The sequence below is a fragment of the Stigmatopora argus genome, chromosome 20 (genome assembly GCF_051989625.1).
Source record: "Stigmatopora argus isolate UIUO_Sarg chromosome 20, RoL_Sarg_1.0, whole genome shotgun sequence".
In the NCBI taxonomy this organism is placed as follows: domain Eukaryota; kingdom Metazoa; phylum Chordata; class Actinopteri; order Syngnathiformes; family Syngnathidae; genus Stigmatopora; species Stigmatopora argus.
Window position 1 is genome coordinate 13,033,708 of NC_135406.1, and position 19,795 is coordinate 13,053,502.

At 39.9% G+C, this 19,795-nt stretch overlaps 1 protein-coding gene and 3 non-coding genes across 4 annotated transcripts; 3 read left to right on the plus strand and 1 right to left on the minus strand.

The window, feature by feature from the left end:
* On the plus strand, positions 1 to 111 carry LOC144066460 (U5 spliceosomal RNA). The gene has a single exon (XR_013297625.1). It is a non-coding gene; the product is annotated as a U5 spliceosomal RNA (small nuclear RNA).
* A 688-nt stretch (positions 112 to 799) lies between these two features.
* LOC144066351 (U1 spliceosomal RNA) lies at positions 800 to 964 on the plus strand. Its single transcript, XR_013297526.1, has one exon. It is a non-coding gene; the product is annotated as a U1 spliceosomal RNA (small nuclear RNA).
* A 56-nt stretch (positions 965 to 1,020) lies between these two features.
* LOC144066128 (uncharacterized) lies at positions 1,021 to 3,920 on the plus strand. Its single transcript, XM_077589475.1, has 2 exons — positions 1,021 to 1,096; positions 2,676 to 3,920. Exons 1-2 carry the CDS (start codon positions 1,021 to 1,023, stop codon positions 3,548 to 3,550), a joined length of 951 nt encoding a protein of 316 aa, XP_077445601.1. The 3' UTR covers positions 3,551 to 3,920.
* Positions 3,921 to 12,325: 8,405 nt separating this feature from the next.
* LOC144066438 (U5 spliceosomal RNA) lies at positions 12,326 to 12,437 on the minus strand. The gene has a single exon (XR_013297603.1). It is a non-coding gene; the product is annotated as a U5 spliceosomal RNA (small nuclear RNA).
* Positions 12,438 to 19,795: the final 7,358 nt, after the last annotated feature.

Here is a 19,795-nt window from a genome sequence, read left to right on the forward strand (position 1 = left end):
ATACTGTTTCTCTTCTAATCTCATTAATCTTTTGCCTTTCACTAAAGACTTTCGTGGAGAGGAACAATAAGAGTTTTAATCAAATTTTGGATGCTCTGCACTAACAGAGCTTCCCCTCTCTGTCGATGGTAAATATGAACTTTCTACTTATCTGAAACTTAAAGTTAATTCAGGCAATATTCCCCCTTGAATTCTTATAGACTATTTATGTCCTTAAGCATCTCACCTTGTTCAATCAAATATTTGATGTTCTGTGCTACCAGAGCTGTCCCTCTCTGTCAAAATTAAATATGGAATTGCTATTGATATGGCGCAATGGTATTTCACAATTTCAATGCTTGGATTTATACATACTGTTTACATCCTCAAACATTTGACTTTGTTAATTGAAGTAGTGATAAAGTAAAATGTATTATGTCAATTGATTAATCAACTAACACTCATTGCTGACAAACCCACTGCTTAATTCATGAATGTTTTAACTTATATTACTGTGAAGAGGCGGTTTTTATGTAGAAAGCTTCAGATGTTCGTTTCCCTTTTTTAACTTTGGATTTTTTTAAAAAAATACTTACTATTTGGTATTTAATTCTTCGAAGCATCATTTTGTTAGAGATTATAAAAATGTTATTTGTAGAGAAGGGCTATTTTGTTCGACTTGTATTTTAATTTGTGCCTTTGTTCACTTTTTTTGTGCGCGTGCATGCGCGGGTGTGTTTTATTACGGTGTAGTAAACGGGCACGTGACTGAAGATGGCGAGCACGTGAAAGAAGAGGGTGCTGCAGCCGGGGACAACTCATACTTACCTGGCCGGGGAGATACCATGATCAAGAAGGTGGTTAACCCAGGGTGAGGCCCAGCCATTGCACTTTTGGTTGTGCTGACCTCTGTGAATTCTCCAAATATGGGAATCTCGACTGGATAGTTTCTGATAGTGGGGGACTGCGTTTGTGCTCTGCCCTGATTTGTTGTCAAGAAATAACATTCAAGCAACTGACCAAACTTTTAAATAATTCAATATGGTTAAATCCCAGAGATTCAGCAACCTCGTCGTATCAAACTCACCGTGCTCCAGAGGCTACGTCGGAGCTGCAGGTAAATGCAATTGAAAAGCGTCCGATAAAATAGGTGAAAAAGTCATTTGAAAAAGGAAACAAAAACCCTGATTTAAAAAAAAACACAGATACACTAGTCACCAAAATGGCAGACACAATTTAACGAGTGTCCATCAAGAGAATGTGGACAAAAGCATGAATCGGCACGGGATTACCATTCTTGTAGTATTACTCCCACTATTTTAAACTTAACATTTTAAACAAAGGCAAAACCAAAATATTTCATTGCATTTCATCCTGATTTCGTTCTAATGGTCAAGATGCTTATGTGAAACAAAATCAGCATATTCATTGGCCCAGCATGACTCTACGATTTTTTAATTATGCTTTTTAATAAGAACTAGTGCTAAGAAAGGCAGTACATGTCTCTTAAGATCATTCGTCCCCCGATTCCATGACAAAAACGTCTCACTGTAGACCCCCTCCAGCGAAATAAAGTTGATTAGGCGGACACGGGGTTAAAATTGGGGCGGGATCTAAGACGCGAAGGGGCTCGGCGTTGCCTTACCCATCATGCAATGCATGTATAAGAAAGACTAGCCAACGTGGAACGGTTTTTCGTCTTTATCCATTCACTTAGTTACGATACGTTATCAAAGAGGAGGAGCCAGAGTTCCCTCAACAACAAATGGGAGACGAGCAACGTCCAATCAAAAGGGAGGAAGATCATTTCTCCTGGTCACTTGGTGAGTTCGTGAAGAGGGAAGATGTTCTGGGCGTGGCCAGTGGTGGGGCGGAACCTGCAAACACAGGAACATGGCCCCTAATTAAAGAGGAGGAGCCAGAGTTCCCTCAACAGTGCAAAAGAGAAGAGCAACCTCCAATCAAAAACGAGGAATGTGTCAAATGGTCAACTGGTGAGCCTTTCAAGAGTGAAGATGATCTGGGCGCGGCCAACATAGGGGCGGAGCTTCTGAGCGGCAGCTCAACAGAAGGATGGCGAGCAGAAAATTTAATTGCTCCTTTATCAGATGGCAACGACTTGCTTTTTGACGATGATGATGTTGAAGATGTTAAGAAAAATCCCAGTGGTGACAAACTTTGCAAATGCTTTCAGTGTGGGAAAACTTTTGGGAAAAAGTCTTCTTTGAAAACACATATGAGGAGCCACACTGGGGAGATACCCTTATCATGTACAGTTTGTGGTAAAACATTTACACAGAAGGGACACTTAATTAGTCATGCAAGAACACACACAGGCGAAAAACCATTTTCGTGTTCAGTTTGCGGTAAAAGATTCACACGGAAGGGACACTTAATTAGTCATGCAAGAACCCACACTGGTGAAAAACAATTTTCGTGTTCAGTTTGCGGTAAAACCTTTTCTCAAAAGCAACACTTAAAAACGCACACAAGAACCCACACTGGTGAAAAACCATTTTCGTGTTCGGTTTGTGGTCAAAGATTCACACGGAAGGGACACTTAATTAGTCATGCAAGAACCCACACTGGTGAAAAACCATTTTCGTGTTCGGTTTGTGGTCAATGATTCACACGGAAGGGACACTTAATTAGTCATGCAAGAACCCACACTGGTGAAAAACCATTTTCGTGTTCAGTTTGTGGTAAAACATTTAAACGGAAGGGAAGTGTAACAATACACACAAGAACCCACACGGGTGAAAAGCCATTTTCGTGTTCAGTTTGTGGTCAAAGATTCACACGGAAGGGAATCTTAATTAGTCATGCAAGAACCCACACTGGTAAAAAAACATTTTCGTGTTCAGTTTGCGGTAAAGCCTTTTCTCAAAATGAATCCTTAAAAATCCACATAAGAACCCACACTGGTGAAAAACCATTTTCGTGTTCAGTTTGTGGTCAAAGATTCACACGGAAGGGAGACTTAATTAGTCATGCAAGAACCCACACGGGTGAAAAACCATTTTCGTGTTCAGTTTGTGGTAAAACATTTAAACGGAAGGGAAGTGTAACAATACACACAAGAACCCACACGGGTGAAAAGCCATTTTCGTGTTCAGTTTGTGGTCAAAGATTCACACGGAAAGGAGACTTAATTAGTCATGCAAGAACCCACACGGGTGAAAAAACATTTTCGTGTTCAGTTTGTGGTAAAACATTTAAACGGAAGGGAAGTGTAACAATACACACAAGAACCCACACTGGTGAAAAACCATTTTCATGTTCAGTTTGTGGTAAAACATTTACAGAGAAGAAAAATTTAAAAATCCACATAAGAACCCACACTGGTGAAAAACCATTTTCGTGTTCAGTTTGCGGTAAAGCCTTTTCTCAAAATGAATCCTTAAAAATCCACATAAGAACCCACACTGGCAAAAAAACATTTTCCTGCTCGGTTTGTGGTGAAGCCTATTCTCGAAAGCAATATTTAAAAAAACACTTATTAACCCACACTGGAGAACAATGTTTTCCTGCTCAGTCGGTGGCCACAGATTCGCTACAACCGCCCAATTAAAAAGCTACACAATTGAAAAACCTGAAAAGAAGACTTAACAACCCGCAGAGGAGAAAAGCCCTTTTTTTGCTCGATTTGTGGCAGGAATATCTTAAAAACACAATTACCCACACGTCAGAAACCTTTTTCCTCCTCAGCTTCTTGCCAGAGATTTTGTCGTAAGGATAGACTTAAAAGACGCAAATGTGTTGTAATAAGCAGTGGCCAATCACGGCTTTGCTTGCTTTTTCAAATTCTGTATGAAAGATCATTGTAATCGAAGTATAATTGTATTTTGCATTCTGAAATTCTTGTTTACACTTTTTAATCTGTAATTTAACGTGTCATCTTTTTGGTAGTTTCAATAAAGCTCTCTTTTTGGTGAAAAATACTTTTTGGGTCTTTTTTTGACAAAATCAACCCTCCAAATTTTATAGGTAACAAAAAAGTGAAGCGTTATTTGCTCAGATTTAATGAATACATTAATTGGAACAATTTGACAAATTATTATATAAAAGATTGTTTTCTTTCTACAGGTGTGAAAATACGGTAACTTCATGTCTGTAATTAACGGTAAATTGTTTTTATCTTTTTGATGTTGAAGGGGATTATTGGTAGATTTTTATTTTATGTGTAACTATTGGAAAAACATTGAGTAAGAAAGTTTTATAGGAGATGATAGACAAACTACAAAGGGAATGTAATGTTAAATGTTTGCAAAAGACTACTAGATTGGGGTATTTTTCACATTATTGAATTAATTTGGAGTTCTTGATTAGCATGCATTTTATATGGCTTAATTGCTGTAAAGGGTACAGGCTTAATATATTAATCGTTGCCAACAGGGGAAGATGGTGGTTCAATTCTATTTAAAAATATACATTTATTTATTTGTTTCTGAATGTGAATGTAACTATTGCAGGGAACGAGTGCCCTTTTTTGTGTGCCAGGCTGGAGAGGTGGTTTTTAAACTCCTGTGAAGAATCCAGCTTGGTTTTCCTTTTGTATTTTTTTCCTTTTTTTTTTAGGTTACACAGTCTTTCTATTGTTTTGGAATCAAGTCGACCTTATGTTGGCTTCTGAGAAGTAAGTAAAGTTTGTATATGGAGGAAGCCAGTCTAGCTATTTATTACAGTACAGTAATACCTCGACATACGAGTGCCCCGACATACGAGCAATTTGAGATACGAGTAAATTTTCAAGCAAATATATATCTTGAGATATGAGACAAATGTTGATATACGAGCATACAGCGGACCCGAGAGGCTGCTCATAAGAACTTCATGCGTACTGTCTTTCCCGTCGCAAGGCCCTCGTGTAATGTCTCCACGAGCACTGGGCGAAGCGTTGCATTTTTTCAGTGTTTTTTTTCCCGTTAGCCAATGCGAATGGCGGAGGAGCTTGTTCGATAATACGAGAGGAATATAGTACTTCTCGTTGGCAAATGGTCCTGTGTTATCCTATTGTGAGGACATTTGTGTGCATCATTTTGGGAATATTTTGAAGGGAAGACAAAATCAAACAACTGTCAATATTGACTGGCAAATAGAGCCAACACGGGACAAGAAAGGTATCAAATGTCAAAAAAATTAGAATTAAGTTTAGTGTTAGGTTCGATTAAACTTATTTTTGAGTGTGTCTGCATCGTAATCCAAGTTTATTTAAATTAGTTTGTTATGTTACGAGCGTGTTGCCGTGCAAAAAGTATCTCTGTCTAATTTTACTACTATTAAACACATTTTAGTACTATTAAACCACTAGTTATTTGTTACTTTGTTAATAGATGGTGAATTAGAACAAATAAAAATGTTTCTCCAATCCAATATCCTGTTTTTGGTGTTTTTTTTAGAGGCTTGGAATAAATTAATTTGTTTTTAGTTCATTTCAATGGGAAACGTTCGTTCGAGTTACGAAAATATCGACATGCGAGCTCAGTCCCGGAACAAATTATGCTCGTTTGGAGTATCCTACTTGACGATGGAGCCCATCCCCCACACAGTTCCTGTTGTTTTGTTTAGTCGGATATGCACTTTGCTACTAACATCTAGTGTTGTGCAGAACATTAATGGAGTCATTAAAAAATTGCATGAATCTGCTAATTGGGGTTAGTCATAATTTTAAATCGTGTGATAATTTTTTTTTCTTAGTGTTAGAATTATTATGGAATATTCTATATGTGTTGTAAGCATTTTTAATAAGTGTTAGAATTATTATGGAATATTCTATATGTGTTGTAAGCATTTTTAATAAGTAATAAGGCATTTTAATTACTTTTGTATAAGACTGGGACAAACTCGAGGTCACCCTGCTGGCTCCAGCTTGTTGACATAACACCTCACCCTCCAAGGACTGTTTACTGGGAGATCTACGAAGGACTCATAAATTGTTTTGTCTGGGACACCGGCAGTTTACCTTATAAAGAAATTATTATGCTTATACTGCAAATTCTTACGCAGGTGTTTTTCTTTCAATGGCAATTGTTTAAATCAGATTACCTTTGAATGTTTTGGTTATGTGCCGCTAAATGAACCGAAGAGTGTGCCGCTCGTCAGAATGCACTGGGGACTAAGACGGCGTCACATTGCATCTCCTTGCAAGTTGTAAGCAGAGTTTGTTGAAAGATGTTTTTCCTTTTTTAATTAAATATTACTAATAATGATTTAAAAGGTTTGAATCATTATTCCAACATTTGGTCCTTCGAGTAGCCGGGGTCAACAAACCGATAGGGAATCCAGACGCTGCGGTTTAATATCTGGAGTGACCGTGAATCCCTTTTCCAGGCCGGACTATTTCTCAGCAGCGCCTGTTTTCTAATCGGTTGACGACTATCCTCTTGGTAAGCATCTTTCGACATTTCTGCCGAGTCCGCGTGTGATGGCTGCATATTGTTGACGGGTTCCGAGTGCGTGAAGGGCATCACACGCGAAGGCCTTATTTTGAGAAGTAAGGCTCGCGTCCTGGGGATTAGCGATTTTAAAAAACCCTGTGGATACTAGTCACTAGCAGGTAGACACGGTGTGGTCTATAAACATCTGCCGTGTACAAAAAAAAAAAGGTACTACGGGGGCACACAAATCCACTCCAAAAATGGGTAGTGGAGACAGTAAAGCGGCTATTGACGATCCAAAGATGCGTCTGCCGTGTAAGGATTGGAAATTTGTTGAGAATCAGAGCGCTTTGAGAATTAAACATCTAAACTTATGGATAAATAAATATGGATTTGCTGGCCAGCTTAATATGCATAAGATTTTGATACTGCAGGATAAAATACGTGCTAAACATGGGGGAAATCTTAACAAAATGGAGCAGGAGGGATATAATGATACCTATTATTGGTTTATGATACATGGGTTAAATCAGTTAACGGTGGGACTGGAAACACAGAGGCTGTGTTATTCCACAGAAAAGAGGACGGGGAGACTGGCCCGGTGGGGAAGAAATGTGTTGTTGTTGTTGTTAAAAAGGAGGGCCCCCTCCGACAAATATGACCAGGTCGGGAGGGCCCGTGGGGGACATGGGGAGAAAACACTATCTCCCCAGGCCGGGGCGCCGCCAATGAGTGATGTGTTATTGAACAATATCCCATGATCGAAGTTGCTGATACTAATGTGGGCAAGGAGCAGGCTCCTACTAAATTTGGATGTTCGAATCCAAAAGCTGATGGTGGCCCGTTGTGTCATGACGGGCGTAATTTGAATTTAAGAGTGCATGAACTGATTGATCGGGTTACGGGGAAGTTTAAAACAAAAGTTAATTATACCGTGATCAGCAGAGCTAAGCAGAGGGATGGTGAGCCTTTTGCAGAATATCAAATCAGGATGACGGCTTGTTTTAAGGCCAACAGCGGCCTCGCTGAAGACCACGCGGTGGGCAGCATTTATCAGGAGCAGCTAAAAAAATGTGTTGCATGCTCATTCAAATGTGTTGCATGCTCATTCAAATTATACTTATATATATTACATATATCGCGTGATTGCCTGGACAAAAATGTCTCTAAAAACAAGGCAGGCCTGCTCAAAATGATTTGAATGAGGATTTTGAACATGAGGATGTTGAGCAAATTTTAAACCAGATATCACATTCTTTGGGATTGAATTCAATTGGATTTTTTTTGTGTGATGCTGAAAGTTGTAAAATGGCAATTAAAATGGTTATTTCAAAGAATGAAATGGCTTATTGTGGCTTATCCTGGTTTCGTTCCCGTCTGCTAGCGGGAATATTTTGGTTAACAGAAATACAAAACAGCAAATTAAATGTTTAGCGGGGTTGCCAAAACTGCGTTTTGGTCAGACTCTAAACTTGCCGAATAATGCTTTGATTGCGGGGGGAGCGCTCTGTTTTGATGCGGCTGAATATTACAATAATTGGCCTTGGGGGTGCTGAAGCAAACTTGAGGGCAGAAATGGGTTTTGCTATGATATAGTTGTGCTTGCAGCATATTGTGATTATGGGGTCTTGGCAAACTATGGTGATATAGTTGGATATCGGGAGAGTAATTAATTTAGTTTATTAATTTAGTCTTCTCTAAAAAATAATTGCTCACAGGAGGCACAGGAGGGGAAGCATTGGGCACAAAGAAAAGAGAGCACTTTGGAATTTGTAAACAAAAGATAAGGATGCTGCTTCTGCAGCGAGCATGAAGGTCAATGTCTTTCGAGGTGATAGAAAATCTGTTTGGCAAAGATTGATTTGGGGAAAGCTTTGGAATTGGGAATAATACTATTATTATTATTTTATTTTCTTTTTTGTGAAGTTCAAAGGGCTCTTAATTGAAGAGAGCTAGTTTTGGAGGATAAAACGATATTATTACTGTTTTTGAATGGTTGGCTGGTTAAAGAAAAATGAATGGATTTTTTACAATATTATGGCATATTGGTTACAATTTGTGGGTCCTTTATTAAGCATTGAAAATTGTAATTAGGAAATGCCTAGTAAAAGGTGGATTTCACTAATTTAATTATTGTAGATTTTTCTTGTGGTAACAGGGAGCTATAAGAAATGGCTCTTATCTTAAGTAAACATAGTATGGGGTGATTTGCAATTTATGTCTTAGGTATTAAGGGTTATTTGGTTGTTAAAGAAATCAGACATGAAATTAACAATGCGGAAATGAGAAATTTCATGGCATTCGTCCAAATTGTTAGGTAAATTGAACCTGGCTGGGGTAGATAAGATAATTGGTTAAGGATAGGCATAGTTTCCCTAGAAGAAACATGGAGCGTCTTTAGGTGCACAAAAGACTTTCCTTGTTTGACCTGAAGGGGGCGTATGCTTTGCTATAGGTCATATTGATGACTATTGGGACGTTATTACTGTCTATTGCTTTAGAGGCATACACATTCAGAGTTTAGCCAAAACTTACTGCATTGCAATTATGGGGTTAATACAACTGAATGTTACGGTGATAACGATGGGCAATAACAAGCTTAGATAAAGGGGACTATCTACAACAAAGTCTGGTAGGGCCTTCCATGGTGTGAAACAAGTGAAATAATGTCTATGTTTTAAAAATAACAGCTCCAAATTATAAAATATCAACCTTGGAGAAATGCTTTAAGTAGATGGGTTGACTAGAATGGGCAAAATTCGATAACATTGAAAGGGGGTGTAACATAATCCAGAACATGGAGATAAAGTTTTTACAAACGGTTAAAATACAAAAAGGGGGTGTGTGTGTGTTTCAATGTGTCACAACTTTTCCGTTATTGAACAAATTTCTATTTTTAGATATGTGGCATGTGAATCTAATACATTAATTATCTAGTTTCTTCAGGCATCAATCTTGATGATTGGGGGAGCACTCTAAATTTCTTGATTATGAGTGCCAGCGTGGATGAGTGTCTGTCTTTTGTGTTTCAATTGGCTAGCCACCAAGATATATCAATATTCTAATATCAAGGTGGAATATTTCTGAAATCGCTGATAAGCCTTTCAAGGACGGCGGTGGCAGAGTAGGACAGAAACAAAAAGAAAAGAATTTCGCCAAATGAAATTTTTTGATTTCTGCAATGGGAAATTTTGGGAACCTGGGGGACTAAACAAAAACAAAAGACTTATCTGGGAGGGCTGCCATTTTGAGTCATGGTAAATTTCATGCCTCAAAAAAGGGGGAGGTTATATATTCAATCTATATGCAGATATATGGCAAAAACACGGGCGATTCCCCCTTATGTCAAGCTACAAAAGCTACATATCCATTTCAAAGGATACACATGGATTTTATAGAATATGTGTGGTACATAACAGTCCTAAAACAGATTGGGGAAACCTTGTTGCAGAAACTGGTCTAGATTGGCAAGCTTGGGTGACACACGCGTGCGAAAAAAACCCATCAGGCCTTCGATAAAATTAACCCATACGGTGGGGGCATTACAAATCATAATTCAGACTGACAAATTAACTTGTGGATCTTTGTCTGACGTTTTTCCTAAGTCCATGGGTAAGAAGGTCGTCAGAGATGGAAACACCCGGATCCTCCATAGTAAAATTAAAATCTGAGATGACCAGAGAATTCATTTCTGCAACGGGGAGTTCCCAAACGGGAGGCGGTAAGAAATAATTGGTTATTGTTGATGGAAAATGCAGCTATTATAAATCAAACCTGTATCAAACCTGTATAACATGTATGGGGGGCCGACCTCTCTTAAGAGTAGTACCCGCGCAAATTACCCCTGATTGTGTAAAGGAGATAATGACAAAAGATGTAAGCCCAAAATGTATGAAATGGAATAATGTCTACCCAGTTACAACGGCAGCAAAGGACAAGCCTAACTTTTCAACACATGTCGCGTTTAATCATTTTACCTGCTTAGTCCTCACAGGGCACGGTCCGGCACTGGGAGCGATAAATGTGACGTGGTGTGCCCACGTCCTAAAACAGACTGCACCCCTGATTCCACGTTCTGACCTATGGTGGTGGTGGGGTCAAAACAAATTATACGACTCCTGCCAAAATGACAGCAGGACTTTGTGCCTTGGTCTCACTGCTATTACCAGTGTCTGTTTTTCCATCTACAGTAGAGGAGATACAATTGGCTGCACAGAAATCCGGTATGATGGCGGGCCCCTCGCGACGGCGTCGCATGGAGAGAGGGTGATCCGACATACATTGATGATGAGTATAAGTTGGCTAATCAGATCGCAGCAGGTTGGGAGTATATTTTTCTTTTAATTACTCCAAACAAAAATGTTGATTGGATAAATTACCTGCATTACAATGTCCAAAAACTTGGAAATTATACTGAACAGGGATTTGTGGCGATAAAGGAACAACTGGCAGCCACTAGTCTGACGGCGTTCCAGGATCGTGCAGCGGTTGAAATGCTTCTTGAAGGAGCAGGGGGCGTATGCAACGTTTGGAAATGTTGCACTCAACAACACGCCCCCCACTGGGTCCCACACCAGGGCCAACGATGGCCTGCAGACCCTAAACCGCAAGATGAAAAAGCATCCTGGAGTAGAATAATGTCCGCTGACAGATTTGTGGCCTCACTAATAATGATTTGGCCTAATTTGTGGTAGCCCTTTTTGCTACGATTTTGACATTATGTGGGTGTTGTATTATTCCCTGCTTAAGATCTTTGATGAGCCGACTTATAACCACTGCGATTGCCCCTACAAATTCCAAATTGCATGAATTATATCTCCTACTGAAGAAACGTGCTGACACTAACAGTGAATTCCAGGAGCATGGTAATTACGAGGATGGATTGGACGAAAATGATCTTGTGTTCTGCTTTTCAGACCTGCCGAACGAGTAGAGCCTAAGCGGGTAAAATTAAAACAGCCAACGGTGATATCCCTCTCATTTTGAATTTGTCATAAAATGAATAACAAACATATAGTAAAAGGAGGGAATGTTAGAATTATTATGGAATATTCTATATGTGTTGTAAGCATTTTTAATAAGTGTTAGAATTATTATGGAATATTCTATATGTGTTGTAAGCATTTTTAATAAGTAATAAGGCATTTTAATTACTTTTGTATAAGACTGGGACAAACTCGAGGTCACCCTGCTGGCTCCAGCTTGTTGACATAACACCTCACCCTCCAAGGACTGTTTACTGGGAGATCTACGAAGGACTCATAAATTGTTTTGTCTGGGACACCGGCAGTTTACCTTATAAAGAAATTATTATGCTTATACTGCAAATTCTTACGCAGGTGTTTTTCTTTCAATGGCAATTGTTTAAATCAGATTACCTTTGAATGTTTTGGTTATGTGCCGCTAAATGAACCGAAGAGTATGCCGCTCGTCAGAATGCACTGGGGACTAAGACGGCGTCACATTGCATCTCCTTGCAAGTTGTAAGCAGAGTTTGTTGAAAGATGTTTTTCCTTTTTTAATTAAATATTACTAATAATGATTTAAAAGGTTTGAATCATTATTCCAACACTTAGTTTGTCAAGATAATGATTTTAAACAAAAAAAGTCTGAACAAAGGCACGAATCAAAATACAACTAGAACAAAATAGCACTTCTCTACAAATCACATTTTTATAATGTCTAACAAAATTATGCTTCGAAAATTGAAAACCAAATACTAGACGGTATTTTTTTTAAATACAAAGTTCAAAAGGGAAACGGACACCTGAAAACCGCCTCGTCAGAATAATATAGATTAAAACACTCAGGAATTAACATCAACATACATATTACTTTTACTTCATTGAACAAAGTCAGATGCTTGAGGACGTAAACACTGCAAAAATGCAAGCAGTGAAATTGCGTGAAAAAACCATTAACCCAGATTAATATTAAATACTACATATTTAGTTGAGACAGAAACAGGAAGCTTTGCTAGCACAGAGCATCAAAGATTTGATTGAAAATCTTATTGTTCCTCTCCACATAAATCTTTAGTAAAAGGCGAAAGATTTGTGCGATTTGAAGAGAAGCAAGAGTGTATTGATGAAGAATTGACAGAACGAACTACGTCTATATCCGCAATAGTAGTTTAATACAGGCTAAAGCACTAAAAACTAGTGTGTGGTTCCAATCCATTGAGCAGCCAATCACATTGCAGAAGCTGTATTATGCAGCCAATCACGTTTCAGCACCTGTATGAGGCAGCCAGGGGATTGGAGAGCATTGTGATATAATATGATCCAGGGCATACGTGCATCCTTTGGGTGCAAATGGGTTGGACTTAATGGTGCAATGAAATTAGTAATTAAACCAAATGATCCAAAATGGAGGTGTGATCGTGAGCCCGAGCCCGTCTCTCTCACTGACTTTTTATTTTTTTAAATAGATGTTTATAACAATGTATAATGAAACTATGTGTTCACTAAACTATGTTACACCCTGCATTCGATCTTGACACACAGGGGGAAATAATCAGAACAGTGAGATGTTGTTGTTACTTCAATCCAACTTTTACTGTAATCAATTAACACAAAAACCCATAACATACAATTAAACCCATATATATACATTATCAACACGTTAGAACCCAAAACATAATGTACAATTACACCTATATATATATAAATATATATATTAGCAACACTTTAGAACCCAAAACACAATGCACACACACACTCGTTCAACACACGGTCATAACTTGTTATATCTTTTCCTTTTACAACTTCTAGTAGTCCTACTATTATTCAACAGGGTAAACAATGCAATATCAATAATATAAAATCCTATCTATGACCGTTATAGACACTGTCAACGATAATGGTGGCCGAAGGTAGCGTGCTAAATGCTATTCCATGTGCGTGACCCGAGACTCTCACATTCACGCCCGTAATTCAAAAGTAAATAAACATTAATAACCATTATCTCTTTTCTCACACGCTTAACAGTGTATATTACAAACCCCAAACTCAAACAGCCTTTACAACAAACAGCATACCTTGACACACAGGGGGAAATAATCAGAACAGTGAGATGTTGTTGTTACTTCAATCCAACTTTTACTGTAATGATTCAACACACCTCCCGTGCCTCAAGCTATTTGCTAAGACATCAATAATCGAATACCGATCTTCTTTAACATGCCCCACACTTGCCATGTGGATCCAAGGATCAACAATCGAACACCGATACACACATTCAATCCAAACTCGTTGTGCATTCTCAACATTCAATCATTAATAAATCAAACACTAGTATGTCACACTAATAGATCAAACACTCTAGTATGTCACACTCTCCCCCACAAAAACAAATGTCGTCCCGACATCAGTATATTCCAAATATCTTCCCCTTGTTGGTTGTAATGCTGAACAGTCTAGCGAACTTGTCATTTCACATCCTCTTCTGTAAGCTGATACTCATGAAAACTCCATTCGGCAAGGGCCACAGTTCAAACATAATCCACAACTCGTACGGTCCACGTTCACTGGATGGAAACTGTAATCACAGTCCGTAACAGTCCATGTTCGCATAATACATGTCACCCTTGTAGGCTCAAGCCTGTTGCAGTCCATACATAAAGGGTGGTTGAATGTAATATGGCTGCAGGTGTACTAACCAAGGAACCACTCCTGGTGCACGGTAAGCAGGTAGCAGCTGATGTGGTGACTGAGTACTATAACAGGAGGGGACACCAAGCTGATCATAGGTCGTTCGTCGTGGTGGATGTCTCTCCCTTCTTGGCCGTTCATAAGTCAACGCCTCAGGTTCATTCACAGCGGTTGGTGGAGAGGTCTCTGATAAATGATCATCACGAGGATCTTTAACAGCCAGATTTGTTCCCTCACCAGGCAGGTCCTCCAGCTGATAGTAATCTTCTCGTTGTACTGGTCCGGAAGCAGGGCCCTTCACTTCGAGTCTCTGATTCGCTGGCAGTGGCCTGTGCTTAGACTCCATCCCTTGGGCATCTCTCTCATTTAGCACCTGGAGGGGCTCATAGTGAAAGTCATCTTCGTAACCACTGTCTTGGTCTGTCTCTTGAAGATGAGATACTGGCTGCTGTTTATTTCTCTCCATATTCTTGTCAATTTTTCCTCCTTCTGGTGTCAGGTTTTTTATCAGGATGCGCTCTCCTGGTTGTAGCACGGAGCTCCTCACTTTGGTGTCATAGTGCTTTTTACCTCGTTCTGCAGCTTTTCGTACACTCACGGTGGCAATGGTGTACGCCTCCTCCATCCCTTGTCTCCCTTTCTTTACTTTGGCCTTGTATAACTCCAGCTTGTCAGCTTTGATTGCGCGTTCTCTCAGCGCATCCAGTTCATCGCGATAGGCGCGGGCTGCACGGGCGTCTACGAGCAGCTTCAAATTCTCCTGCTGGAGCCTCTTTATTTCTTCCTCCATGTTTTCCTGCTGGTGTCTGTTGTCCAGCAGTTGTTCATTCCTCTCTTCTAGCTCTTGTCTAAGTCGTCTGATCTTTGCCTTTGAATCGGCAGGTTCCACCATCAGGTGTTGCTGAGTTCCCACCTGCTGCTGTTGCATGCTGGGAGGATTGACGATGGCCTGTGGACTGGGTGTGCCACAAAGCACACGAACCACACCTTCCCTTTCCTGAGTTAGCTCTGCTATAGTCTCTTCTTTTAGTGGTCTGCCTCCTTGGATTTTACATCCAGCATGGAAATGTCCTCCACTCCCACACCGATAACAATGTGTGCACTTCACATCTCGCCCTCCCTGCTGACAAGCAAAACACCTTCTTGGGACATAAGCAGGGCGGCTAGTGTTCCAGGGGGGTGCTGGGGGCTTGCTGTAGTAATTTTGTTTTTCAAAAGGTGGCTGGGGCTCCCTAACTGGTCTTCTAACTGAAGGTGGGAGGTAGGACTGAGGCTGAAACATAGCCTGCTGTAGTGTCTCTCTAATCTGAGCTATCTCTGCACTGAGATCTTTAAGAGAAGCAACACTTGCCTTAAGTTCAGTCAACTCCGCTCGTACCTCACGGGACACTTTTGGTTTTTCTTCTCCAGGGCAATTGGTAGGTCGTAGTTCTTCTGAGTGCACCTTGCTAATATGTGTCGCTGCCTGTGGGGTACTAAACTTCTTTTTATTTCTCCTTTCTGTTTCATTAGCACAGGCTACATTTAACCGCTCTAGCAAAAGCTCATCTGAAGTCTTACAGTTCAGCAAGAGAGGCTGCATATCTACTCTAACACTGTCACTCTGGAGACCAGTGAGTATCGTGTGCAAGCACATACGCTGGACTAAACTTGGGTCATACTGGAGTCCTGATTCTGATTCTCGAGATGCAAACAGTACCTTCTGTCTAAGAACTAAGACTCGCATTAAGAAACTTTGAGGAGTCTCTTTGATATGCTGCACTTCTGAAGCTAACTGCACATAGAGGTCGGTAGCACTCCTTTCCTGAAAATGAGCGCGTAGGATGCGTTTGAGTGTGGGAAGAGTGAGGTTAGGTTTCTCTTCCAAATAATTACGTAGCTGCAAACTGGGGGAGATAGCTCTGATAACTGCATCAATAATTTCCACATCTCGGTAACCCCTATTCAGTCCATTTTCAATTAGATGAACAAGGCTGGAGAATGTCAGCTTGTCCCTCTGGCCTGGTTCACCTATTTGGCCGGCAATTTTGAAGTCCTTGCGCCAGTATGAGCTTGGCTGGGGCTGGGGAGACACACCCCCTTGAGGGTCTGCAGCATCTGGTAGCTGGGGCAAAGTTATTGGAGTCTCTTCCAATCTTGATCCTTGCTTTTCATTTTCATCTATTTTGACCTCATGCTTCATATCTGATATTTTATCCTTCAGTTTCAACAATTCAGACATGCCTTCATCCTCTACTTCCTCTAGTTCTTCTCTTTCTAGGTACTTTACAATGTGAGCCACTAATGATAGACGTGATTTCCGTTTAACACTTCTTAATATGTTAAGAAAATCACATATTTCCAGTAGGTTATTTTCCGTCAGGTTGTTCAATGTTCCTACCACCTCTTCGAGTAACTGTTCCATTTTATTGACGATCTAGGAGCTCTGTTGACTGTACAGGAGTGAACTCTGAACTGGCACGTCTTTACTGTCCATCTGATGATCTCGTAGGCCTCAGATGACAAGTACTCAACCGCCAACTTCCAGTTCTTATTAAACAGCAACACCTCCTCTCACTGCCATCGGCCTGGTTTTGTGGGGGGATTTAGCTGGCTCAGAATTCAGTGAGCAGATCTTGGACACTGGACATCTGAACAGCAATCCCAGCGGTGCCTCCAAAATGTTACACCCTGCATTTGATCTTGACACACAGGGGGAAATAATCAGAACAGTGAGATGTTGTTGTTACTTCAATCCAACTTTTACTGTAATCAATTAACACAAAAACCCATAACATACAATTAAACCCATATATATATATATACATTATCAACACGTTAGAACCCAAAACATAATGTACAATTACACCTATATATATATAAATATATATATTAGCAACACTTTAGAACCCAAAACACAATGCACACACACACTCGTTCAACACACGGTCATAACTTGTTATATCTTTTCCTTTTACAACTTCTAGTAGTCCTACTATTATTCAACAGGGCAAACAATGCAATATCAATAATATAAAATCCTTTCTATGACCGTTATAGACACTGTCAACGATAATGGTGGCCGAAGGTAGCGTGCTAGATGCTATTCCATGTGCGTGACCCGAGACTCTCACATTCACGCCCGTAATTCAAAAGTAAATAAACATTAATAACCATTATCTCTTTTCTCACACGCTAAACAGTGTATATTACAAACCCCAAACTCAACCAGCCTTTACAACAAACAGCATACCTTGACACACGGGGAAATAATCAGAACAGTGAGATGTTGTTGTTACTTCAATCCAACTTTTACTGTAATGATTCAACACACCTCCCGTGCCTCAAACTACCGTAATTACTCGAATATAACGCGCACTCGAAAATAACACGCAGGTATAACTTTGGGCCAAAAAAATCTGGAAAAACGCAGTACTCGAATATAGTGCGCACCTAAAATTTCCCGCTGACGAAAATCAGAAATCTTACCTTTTTTTCTTCGTTTCACGATTGTTTTGTTCAAACAAATTTATTCATTAGAATCCTTCAAATGAAAAGTTCCTCTCTCTCTCTTTGTCTGTCCTCTCATACATCTCTTCGTTGAGAATCCTATCAACGTCCACGCTTCCTTCATCCACTTCCTCTTCCTCCCACAACACATCATCCGATTGGCTTTACGAGATGACGTAAAATCCGTGCGTCAAAGTGAGTTTGACAATGCTTTTTTCGATCGAAAATTTGTAATTTATTTTAGTTATTGATTATAACACTGAACTGAGAGAGGGTGAACTGAGAGAGGGTGAACTGAGACGGGTACGAGGCTAGAGGGGGGCAGTGGTGGTCTCGGCTTTACGAGATGACGTAAAATCCGTGCGTCGGCTTCACGAGATGACGTAAAATCCGTGCGTCGGCTCTACGAGATGACGTAAAATCCGTGCGTCAAAGTGAGTTTGACAATGCTTTTTTCGATCGAAAATTTGTAATTTATTTTATTCAATTCAATTTCAATTCAATTTATTTGGCAAGAAAAAGCACCAGGCTAAGGGCCATGTAACAAGACACAAAAAAAAAAATAAAAAAAAAAAATAAATAAATATTAGTTTTTGATTATAACACGCACCCCCAACTATTGGAATTAATTATTTTGCAAAAACCTGCGTGTTATATTCGAGTAATTACGGTATTTGCTAAGACATCAATAATCGAATACCGATCTTCTTTAACATGCCCCACACTTGCCATGTGGACCCAAGGATCAACAATCGACCACCGATACACCCATTCAATCCAAACTCGTTATACCTGCAATCGTTAATAAATCAAACACTCTAGCATGTCACACTAATAAATCAAACACTCTAGTATGTCACATATATATATATATATATATATATATATATATATATATATATATATTCAAATTATTGATTTAGAAAAATAAATCGATAAAACTGAATGTTGGCTCTTTTTCCATTTTTTTTATGTCAACAAAAAAAGAATAGCTGTCATTTTTCCTTTTTAATTAAAAATGATTGAAATTTATATTTGATGCTTCCAAATAAATTAAAATCTCAAAAATACAAGAGAATATCTGCAAAGAAGAGGCTCAAAAAAGATTTGGAAAAACTTCAAGGGCCTGTGAGGTTACTTTACTGACCAATAGTCCTTTTTTTAGTGAAATACACTTTAAAAAACGTTTAAACCCCTTTGGCTATTGATGAGAATACTACAGTAGTGCTATGTTGACAACATCACGAATGTATGGCATCCTCTTCTGTTTAGCTTCGTTACTGTAGCGACCAGCATATTAGTCCTTTCTTTCCAGCCTAACCACTGCAAATATAAGTATAAGACTAAATTACCAGTCTAACATAAAGAACCTCTAGATAGAATAATACAGTTTATAAAATATATAATTTATCTTGGGGTCTTTGCAGGTTTCAGAAAATATCTTGGTCCTGATTGGAAGGTGTCAGAGTTTTCTGGTGCCAAAGAGGATGTTGAGCCCCCTCAAATCGAAGAGGAGGAGCCAGAGTTCCCACAAGACAGAGAGAGAGAAGAGCAAATAAAAATAAAAAAAGGAGGAAGAAGATGACACCTGGTCAACTGGTGCGTCCTTGAAGAGAGAAGATGATCTTGGCGTGGCCAGCGGAGGGGCAGAGCCTGCAAACACTTTACCATGGCCCCAAATTAAAGAGCAAAAGAGAGAAGAGCAACTTTCAATCAAAACGGAGGAGCAGCAAGATGTCACTTGGTCAACTGCTGAGCCTTTCAACAGTGAAGTTGATCTAGGCGTGGCCGGCAGAGGGGCGGAGCCTCTGCACGGCAGCGACTCAACAAAAGGATGGCAAGAAGAAGCTTTTATTGCTCCTCCATCAGACTTGCTGCCTGCGCTGCCTGCCACTTTTCGTGAAGCTGTGTTCGCCAGCGATCATCCACTGCTCCCACGCCGCTCGTAACTTTGATTTGAAAGCCCGGTTGATGCCGATGTCCAGCGGCTGTAATTCTTTGGTCATGCCTCCGGGAATGACAGCAAGCTCTGAGTATACGTCACGTAACGAGTCTCGGCGGCGCTCGTGACGTATATGACGGCTCGCCGTCTGTTTTGATTTGCGACTCCATACCCGGCTGGCGAGCACAGCTTCACGAAAAGTGGTGGGCATCCCCGGGCTTCTTACGCTACGATTTGTCAATGGATCGTTGCCGCCTGGGCGAACGTGTCTGCTTGCACGGTTGTTTGAGCTTTTGCCAAAGCCTGCATAATTTCTAAGGAGCCACATGGAAATTACGGTGACTCTGAAAATGAAG